This window comes from Morone saxatilis, unplaced genomic scaffold (genome assembly GCF_004916995.1).
Source record: "Morone saxatilis isolate NCDOM2014 unplaced genomic scaffold, NCSU_SB_2.0 Contig23, whole genome shotgun sequence".
NCBI classification, from domain to species: Eukaryota; Metazoa; Chordata; class Actinopteri; family Moronidae; genus Morone; species Morone saxatilis.
Genome location: NW_023339796.1, coordinates 18,536,483 through 18,546,589, shown reverse-complemented (window position 1 = coordinate 18,546,589; position 10,107 = coordinate 18,536,483). Strand labels below are relative to the sequence as shown.

Genomic DNA, 10,107 nt, shown 5'->3' with positions numbered 1-10,107 from the left:
CCATTCTGTAATAAAACATCTAAAAATCAGCAAAAATCAGATGGAGGACCCTGAGTCAAGTGTTATAAAATAGGGTCCAAGGTCTAAGTTGTGTCACTTTAGAGGTCTTTATTGTGAAAAAAGTTTAAAACCACTGATCTAAATGATGATGTCAGTACTGTAATTTGATTGCTTCGATATCTGTGGAGGTGGGCACTAAACGTACTTCATAGTATCACTGTAGTTCCAACAGACACACAGGCAGTGGGCTAGCTGTGAGGCAGATGTCGTCAGCAGTTGCTTTGGGCTCAGGTTAGGTAGCGGGAAACACGTGTTGACAAGGAGACTGGAAAGAGGCTGGAAACTTAGTCACCGTTTCCACAAATATGTTAAAAAAAGGAAAATTCTACACATCAGCTACAGTATCATTTTAGATTACATTTCTTTAAACAAAAAGAGTGAAGAATTCAAATTTAAGTTTAATGGAAATGCCCATTTTAACACCACTTCCAACAGGCCCTAAACAGTGTCAGAAACACCGGAATAAACACTAAGCCGTGGAGCAGCCCAAATGTAATGACAAGAAACACGATCTTGAAGAATGTCCTGAAGATGTAACTCCCAGACATGGACAGCGCCACCACTCCTAAAACAGTGGACAATGCTCCTTGCAGTATCGGATAGCCTAAATGGGCCAACGCATCTATAGCTTTCTCATTGATGTCACTCTTACAGCTGGACACAAAAGAGTAAGAAATATGTGCTGAGAAATCTACAGAAAAACCAATGCACATGACCAGGTTGATCATGGAAATAGAGTCCAGGTTTACGCCCCACAGAGCCATAAACCCTGCCACACCAACAATGACTGAACAAACTGCAAAAGCCACCCACACAGAACAAAAAGGACTGGGTATCAGGATGAGTGAGACGACGAGCATCACCATCACAGCCACCAGGATGGTTTGAATGGTGTTGTCCATAATGACAGTATACTGGTCAAAGTAGATGAAAGCAGGGTGGTACACCAGGAGCTCTTTTTGACAATCCTCCGCTGTTTTCCTGAGTCCAGTCATCATGTCCTTCATCGTGGTTTTGTTGAGTGACTGAATGAAAAAGCGAGAAGCCTGAATCTCATTGTCTGCTGTGAAGTTGATGTCTTGCTTGAACATGGAGTTGAGTTCTAAGAAATGGAGCAGATGTGTTTGGAAAGCCCCTGGAGAACTTATATTGAGACCGGTTGCTTTTGCATACTGTTGAAAGGAAAGAAACCAAGCAAAGGTGCCATTGATAAAGTTCAGGCTTTCAAAATTTGAAATGCATGAGTGCAGACGCTTCTGTTCATCCTGATCCCAGTAAAGCAGGGGCTGCTTTACTGTTACCATCACAATACAGCTATACTCAGAGAAGTGCTGCCTTTGATTGTTGTAGTAATTATTGATGTAGGAATCATCTAAAGCCAGATTCTTGATATCGAGTCCCTCCTTTAAGATAAAACAACCATAGATACTAACAGCCAGATAGCCAGTGTAAATGATTAATACACATGACTTTATCCAGTTGTGGGTCAGAAATGGGCCGTAGAACCGCTCAAAAATGTGAGTCATGGGCTCAGTTTCCTCCTTTTCAGTGATTCGATCGTAGCTCCCCCCAACACAGCAGATACTGAAGGCTTTGGAGTTCCTGGTTGGTAAGTCTTCTGGGATTTTGGCACAGGTGAACCAGTGCTTGTTCTCTGCTTCCCTCTGTCCATTCAAAGCCATGCACGCCCCCAGGAAAGTGATGCTGTACAAATAGCAGAAGCAAATAGAAATCCCAGCGTACAGGCAGAAGGCTTGGACTGAACCAAAGGGCGAACTGTAGCCCAGGAAGAGAGCCAGGGCATCGGTCAGCGTGGTGATGGAGATGGAGACGGCAGCGTCCTTGTAGGTTTCAGCCAGGCGGCCGGGGACATTGTCCAGAACACGGGTCCTCTGCCAGCAAGAAATCATGATGAACATATCATCCAGTCCAATACCTTCAGATCAAAAGTCAGAGAAAGAGATTTTAAAAATGGCAAATGTGACTCTTTCCTGTTTTGTGTGCAGGTTGGCAACTGTCACTTGTTCTTTGGTAATCTGATTAATTGCAAATTTAATATGGAATTTGGAGGGATGAAACACAGCAAATGTTGGAGTCTAACCCATTGCCACTGCAGCAAGGTGGCTACACCAAGGTGAGCTGCCAGGGTCCAGGAACCCCCTAACTGGTAAATCCCTCAATGTGTATGTGACATAACAAGAAAAATATAATGTACATTATGAGATCACAACATCAGCATTGTTTAACATGATCTTTACAGCTAAATAAAAAGCAGATTAAAATTTAATTATATTAGATTTCTATCAGAATTGTTAAATGAGTTCCGGTATATAGTAATGTAGGAAGTAATGGTGTTTTAAGTACTTTCTAACTTTGACTGAAGGACCTGGATGTTCAGCTCAACCTACCTAATATCATGAAAGGGCAGGAGGCAACTGTCATCACAAAAGGTTGATCCAGCAACAACAGCGCACCAAAACCGCTTAGGACTGCTAGACCAGTGGAGAGCACCCCACAGGATGCCACCCACACCTTTGTCCTCACATTATCCAACCTGAAAGAAAAGCAGACATCAAAAAGAGCCATGCATCCAAAATACATTGCACATGTTCAGCAGCATGTTTTACTGACCTCCAACAGGATATGATTGAAAATGTGATGGCAATGGCGTAGGTGATGGAGAATAAATAGATGATGGAAGCTGTGGATTTTTGAAATTCCCACTGCATTGACATGGAGGTTGAGTAAGACACCTAGAGACATTATTGATACGTTTAGCAGAAGCCACTTGATGACACAAAAAGCTGATCATTTAAAACACTGGGATGTGATCAAGTTTTGCTTACCTGAATGGAAGTTGATGATACATTTGAGACCAAATGAATGAAGCTTTCCAGCCAAAGGTCAGTTTTTGTCTTGTTGTCCTCACGTAAATAGTAATAGAGCTGTATGGCTTTAGCACTTTCAACAACTGAGCTCTCCTTGCGCAAATTCACACTCCCCAGACTTAAATATAAAGAAAAGCTCCTAAAATCAAAGTCATACCACGGAAATGTCAGATTGACTGTGTTTATATTGTTGGCTTTGTATTCAATGATATCTAAAATGTCATTAGAATTGCAAGATCCCAACACCTCAGCACAAACATCCATATATTCAAATGAGTGGTTGTCAAACTGTACTACCATACTTCTGACTTTAAAGTCCAAGTCTAGGATGTCCTGAAGTGACTCCACAGTCAGAATATTGCTGTCACTTGTAGCTATGAGAGTTGCAAAACTTCCATCTGTGCTCAGTCTTAAACGGGAAAACATGGAATCATTTCCTGGAAAGGTTTCTTGGATGTATTTCCTTTCCATCTTGGCTTGTCCATCGACAGGTGTAAATTGCTCTTCGATATTGTTTGACATTCTGTCACTGAGAAATAAAAATCCGCTCCCCAGACCTGTCGAGAGAATAAGGGGAGCAATCAAGAACCACCAGGGATGAGATCCAATAAAATGACCCATCCTCTCAAAACAGATGCGCATGGGTCTCTCTATGCAATCTGTGTGGAATCTGGCCATTCTGGCTGACATTTAGTACAAAAAACAAATTTGGGAAATATAAAAGAGCTGCTCTTCTTTTCAGAAATGTCACACTAACATTGCAGTGAGCCGTGAGTATTCACAACCAGCTGTATTTATTGTGCTGCAGACTCTTTTCAGCTTCTTCATGAGATGAGATTTGCATAATAACAGGGTTGGCCGTCTCTGTAATGAACAGAAGCAGATGAGGTTTGAGGAAAGACTCAGTCAAAGAGCCTATTGAAGAACAGTAGGTGTAGTATGGTTCACTGGTTCCATTTCAATACTTACTGTCACTGGTTTCCAATTGTTAAACCCCCAGGTGGTTCCTTCTCATGGTTGAGGTAACATAAGCCTAAAAGTTTGAGTCTTTGAAGATTGATGAGAGTAGCAATGGCCCAGAACAAAGACATACTATGATAGACTTCCCTTGAATCCCTCCACTTCTGCTTCAGAGAGAACTGGCCAACATTAGCAAAAGATTCAGAAATAAGTTTACAGTGTAGGTTTTCACATACAAAGAATTTGCCTTGGTGTTTTGGTAGATAAAGGTCACAATATACAAGAGAAAAGAAAAAGAAATATGGCAAAAGTCTAGAAACATGAATATAAAATAGATTTAACAATAAAACATGTCAAATATATCTGTTTTAAAGTGAAGAGTTGTAGTGTTTAAAACAAAGAGGATGGAAATGCAAAGTATTGACTGAAGAGTGTGCACTTGTTCACAGTATGAAGAACAAACAACATGCAAAAATTGCACATTATGTAGCTACATTTAAAATATATAGGCCTATACAAACCATCAACAGATACATTTACATTTTCTAGCAATATATTACAGAACTTAACAAATTCACAATGTAACCACCTAAGTCCTGCACAATGGTTGTATCACTCACTGTTTGACTCAATACTTGACCTCTAAATGGTTGTATCACTTTTGTCATTTTGTGTATTATTTAGACATTTTACATTTAATTTTATTTCATTCAGTATTAACGTACTACAATAACACATTTACAATATAGTGATAACGAATTGCTTTATTTCATTTCATTTTATCATTTTTAACCTCTTTTATCTTTTATTCATGTATTTATTTGATTGTTTTGTATTCGAAACCGCGTGATCATTCCGTGACGTCATGCGACGCAGGTTGGGCGGAAGTGACGTGAACAGCAGGCTGTCATCGGAGCCGCCTGCTAGCCGCCTGCTGCCCTAAAAACAAGTGAAATATATCGATAAACACATCGCCAAGTGCAAGGCAAACTAGCTCCCACAGGAATATGGATGACGACGTGCTAACGACTCTGAAGCTGTTGATAATTGGCGAGAGTGGAGTCGGGAAGTCCAGGTGTGTCTCTGTTTGTAGCGAGCCGACTGGCTAGCCTGTTGTTAATGTTGATATTGTTCTTGTTATGTAACGCTGAGTTTCTTCCCCGCTGCCCAGCAGTTGTTGCTACAGCTAGCATTTGGCCTCAGTTTCTCCCAACTGAGGCCAAATGCTCAAAGTGCTAACACGGTGACTAATAGTTAACAAATGAGCTCGACGTCACACAGGCAGCTGTAAAACTTTGAACATGTGTTCTGTTTGCTGATGAGAGATGATGATGATGATGCTCCTCGGGCTGTTGTCAACATTAAAACTGTACAGCAGTGGGGATCGTCCTGTAGCTGACAGAGGGAGATGCTGATAGAGCTTATAGTCAACTCACAAAGGCCTATTGTACTGTATGCCATGCTTATTTCCATATGATCTTTATTTCCCCTAACAGTCTCCTCCTGAGGTTCACTGAAGACACTTTTGATCCAGAACAGTCAGCGACAATAGGTTTTACACACACACACACACAGATGTACATACACACATATTCACAGACCTGTGAAAACTACTGATCATTTAAAATTAACCATTTAAAGTCCTTAAACACTCTCTCTCTCTGTCCAGGTGTGGATTTCAAAGTAAAGACACTGGCAATAGATGGGAACAGAGCAAAGCTCGCCATATGGGTAAGACTGAAGTCACCATTGTCCACAGTTTGTTTGTGTTGTCAGGAAAAACATGGTGAACTACAAGGTTTTTCCACAAGATGGCGACATTGCACAGCCAGAATCTCAGAAAGAAACTGAAAAACAAAGTAAACTTCCTTTCATGAGGCCTAAAGTGGCCCAGTCCCAATGTCCAATGAAAACACAGCATACACAGGGAGGCCAAAGCCCAAGCCCTAACACTGAAGTCCCATATCATTTGTCTGCAAGGCTCATATTACATGTTCACAATTTAGTGTCTTTATTTTTAATTAAAATCATTGCATAGATATTAGAATGTTGTTCTGTCTAGATTAGTACACAACTACATATAAATATGGTTTTGCCAGCTCTTTCAGTGTTTCTGTGTTTGTTCTTCCCCTGGGCATTCCTGTTTTTTACCATTTGACCAATATGAAGGATGCAAAGGATTGCAAAACAAAAACAAAACACTCCTCAGGCAATGGCCGGTTTCACAGTAGGACAGGACTGGGACCTTGCAGACTTGGCTAGTGTTCCTGTTTGTCTTAAAAATGTGGTATCATGGAGTCTTTTTGTTTTCTGCCATTGATCTTAAGTGTTTTTACTTTTGCAGGACACGGCTGGACAGGAAAGGTTTCGCACCCTGACACCCAGCTACTACCGCGGTGCACAGGGAGTCATACTTGGTAAACAGCAATAGCCACGTAGCACGCTCAATATGAGACCTAGGAACAAAAATCTTTCACAAAAAAAATCATATCTACTCTGTTTTTTTTTTTTTACATAATCCGTCCAGGGTCACAGACATACTGTTTGTCACTTCTTGCCTATGTCTCTTGTCATTTTACAAACAAAACATTGAAATCAATTATACTGTGCAAGCTAATTGAAGTCACCTTGGTTAAAGGCATCAGCGAAGTGCTCATACTGTCAATCAACAGCCATCAGATGAATGTAGTGTCGTCTTAAAATGAAGAAAATACATCCCCTCTGACTCTTTCTCTCTGTTTGCATGGTTTTTTTGCAGTGTATGACGTCACAAAGCGCGACACTTTTATGAAGCTGGAGAACTGGCTGAATGAACTGGAAACCTACACAACACGCAACGACATTGTAAAAATGCTTGTTGGGAACAAAATTGATAAGGTGAGTCAGTAGCTGGTGTCAGTTTGATGTGTAAAGTTTAAACAGTTACAGATGTCACTGTCCCACCAGCCCATCGTAGACAGATGTTGGATTTCTAGTAATTTATGTGCAGGATATGGAGTATAAAGGCTCACACATGGCTTTAATGTGAACCTTGGCTTAATACACACCTCTCAGATTATTATTATTAAAAAATGACAATCAAAAACACCAGAAATATTCAAAGTGTAATCTTTTACCATATGTATTTCATAGAGAGAAAACTACATAGAATGTCTTTTTGGTTTTCAGGACGACCATGAAGTGGAGCGAAATGAGGGATTGAAATTTGCTAGGAAACACTCCATGCTTTTTATTGGTAAGTATCCGTGATAAAGTAAAATCAGACACGGTAAGACACGGTCATTTAAACTAATAGAGCCATAAAATGTAACTTAGCGCCATTAAAATGTACCATACTGTACTTTAAAGTCAGAACTGTAATTGCGTAGTTGGAACAAGTCGGGACATCACTTAGTAAGTCATGCATTTAGTTTGGGTTTGTTGCGTTGTTTATACTGCTTTGGCATTTTTGAGTCTCTACTGTCAGAGCTGCGCTGAAAGATGCGGCCACTCCAGAAGAAGTGCATTATGATTAAAATCTAGTGGGCTTTCATTTATCAGATCCATGTCTACACGTGTTCCTGATTCTCATCTCCAATCTGCCCCTCTCTGGGAAATTAGGTTAACATTTCTGTGGAGTTTCCATTTTAGAACGGCTAAATTAAGGGGTTTTGAAAAGGGTTGGGCAAGAAGATGTCGTGGATTTAATCCCCTGTGAGGATGTCTTCATCCCACTGGATGTCTGCTGCTTCTTAAATGAAGTCATTTCATCCTTTATATGTCATGTTTGTCAACACGTGGACATTTTGAAATCTCTATTCGTTAGTTTTACTGTGTTGTAAAAGGATGTTTTGCTCTGTTTTGGATTTAAAAGCTGACGTGTAGGGTTTTTTTTTTCATTGTAACATTTTGGAAAGTGTTCTGCCAGTTTTATTTTTTTTTATACTGATCTCATAAATCTTGGTAACCCTCTTTCCTTTGTACAGAGGCCAGTGCAAAGACCAAAGATGGCGTCCAGTGTGCCTTTGAGGAGCTTGTGGAGAAGATCCTCCAGACTCCGGGGCTTTGGGAGAGTGAAAACCAGGGTCAGAAGCTCCGTCTGGGGGATCAGGAGCAGGGCGGGGGCAGGGCATGTGGAGGATACTGTTCCATACCCTGAAACTGGACAGAACCAAAAAAGCACCAAGCTGATCGGAATGACTACGGACCAGAAACAGAGGGGGGTGAAATAGAGGTGGAACTGGATGAGTACTTTTAACAAAAAGTTAATTGTTGGAGTAGTTCTGTCAGTCAAAAGGACTTTGCTGTTTGCACACTTCCTTTTCAACCATCATCTGTCACATGTCACATGTCACTACTTTCTGTTCAAAACATAAATGAAAGGATCGTGCAAAAATAGCCTCTTGTCTAAGGAAGTATAGTGTTTTTAAATTGTCATAACCATGCCAGGCGTACGTCATAGGAGTACATGTCTGGTTTGAATTTTTCGTATTGGCAACAGTGTTTCTGTTGTACATTAAGCGATCAGGTTAGTAGCATAGTGCCGATAACATGAACTAATTTTGTAGGTTACAGTACAGTCAAATTTTACTCCAAAGGATTCATAATAATCAGTAAAGAAGTATCCTCAATCCCTCACTTCCAGGAAAAAACTAGTTCCCTGCTTATGATTTGCGAGCTGTAAATGTCGACTTCTATGTAGCTGCAAAAATTAAAGTACAAAATGTTCCACATGACGAGCTTTATTTCATATGAAACACATCACTTGGATTGAGGGTAGTGGTGGACGAGACTTGTTATGTGGAGCGCGTGTTGGCCTCCATCTAACATCCGTCATTATGCACCAGAACACTGAATGCCGAATAAGACATTTCACTATGGACCCCAGTTACTGACACCAGTTCATTTTTTTCTGTTAATTGAATTATTTTTAATTATTATTCATTTGATGGTGATTTCCATCAAATTCTTTGTATGTATAGAGGCTTTCAAATGAACGGATTCCCGTTTTTTTTTTTTTTTTTTCCTGTCTTCATGGAAGAAATCCAAAGACAAGTAAAAGGACTCTCCTTTGTACTTGTACGTGTATTTTCCTGTCAACCAAACCTGTCTTTTTCTTTGCATGTTTGATCTGGACCATAACGTCCACAGCTGCAAGTCTAAGGTTTACAGTATTGAGAGTTCTTGCAATAAAATATGCTCTTCTACTCACTTTTAGTTCAGTTTTGCCATTTAGTCTCAGCCTGACCTGTAAGTTTGTGCCCCCCCTTTATTTTGCAGTTTCTGTGTGGTGTTGTAGTCTCTAGAATGTCCCACTAACTTACTGAAGGCATTTCTCACAAATTATAATACGAGAGCATTCCTAAGACATTTGTTTAATGTATCATTGCTATTTGTTTGAATTCTTTTTTTCTTGTTTAGAATCATGTGGACCTTTCCCCTCTTCTATCCCCGTACCCTTTTCTTGTTGCTTTTGCTGTGCGCCTACTTAAATCATATTTAGCACTATGTTAAATTGATATCTGCCTTAACATTGAATGGCATTTGCTCGGGTTATGGTCCAGTAACGTTTGTATTGTTTCAAACTGAAATAAATGACAACCTCAAGATGCCGTCACTCCAGACTAATTATTGTTTAATTGCCATTTGCCTTTTAGTTTCCATGTTGTGAAGAAGCCCACCTAATCAAAAGCAGGTTTACAGTGGAAATAGGAGTGAGGTGCTCTTTCCATAATACTTTGTTGATGACTAGCCTGTCGTACATGCAAGACTGAAAACATTCTTTGCACAAAATGTCAAAAAAAAAAAACAGACCAAAACCGGGACACGAGTGGAAAAGTCCTGTTAATCATGTTTTGTAAAATAGCCCCAGAGCACAGAGTGTGATTACAAGCTTATGTTTGGTGTCAGGATGTCCTCAGATGGAACAGGACGCTCCCCACAAGTCTCTCCCCTAGACTAGGTGCTCCCGTACAGAGGGCAGAGTAGACATTCCCCAGAGGCTTATCGTGCTCTCTATATTTCCAATAATATTCATTTTTGTTGACTCCATATTGAGGTCAGAAAATTCCTAAGATCTCATTTGGCATTTATGTCATTTAACATCAAAAACAGATGACATGTTGTGTGTCTCACTCATTATAGAGATGTTTTCTGTTCAAGAAAGTACCAGAAAACATTGAATTTTGTTCTTCAGACATCACATTGTGAGAAACCTATT

At 40.1% G+C, this 10,107-nt stretch overlaps 2 protein-coding genes across 2 annotated transcripts; one reads left to right on the top strand and one right to left on the bottom strand.

Moving 5' to 3' along the window:
* Positions 1-476: 476 nt before the first annotated feature.
* LOC118335177 (patched domain-containing protein 3) lies at positions 477-3,626 on the bottom strand. The gene is made up of 4 exons (XM_035671389.1): positions 2,907-3,626; positions 2,692-2,813; positions 2,469-2,614; positions 477-1,996 (listed from the first exon to the last, which is right to left on the bottom strand). The coding sequence occupies exons 1-4, from the start codon at positions 3,624-3,626 to the stop codon at positions 477-479; spliced, it is 2,508 nt and encodes an 835-aa protein (XP_035527282.1).
* A 1,156-nt stretch (positions 3,627-4,782) lies between these two features.
* Positions 4,783-8,933, top strand: rab18b (RAB18B, member RAS oncogene family). Its single transcript, XM_035671072.1, has 7 exons — positions 4,783-4,983; positions 5,405-5,460; positions 5,578-5,639; positions 6,253-6,325; positions 6,667-6,785; positions 7,077-7,143; positions 7,874-8,933. The coding sequence occupies exons 1-7, from the start codon at positions 4,916-4,918 to the stop codon at positions 8,044-8,046; spliced, it is 618 nt and encodes a 205-aa protein (XP_035526965.1). The 5' UTR covers positions 4,783-4,915; the 3' UTR covers positions 8,047-8,933.
* Positions 8,934-10,107: the final 1,174 nt, after the last annotated feature.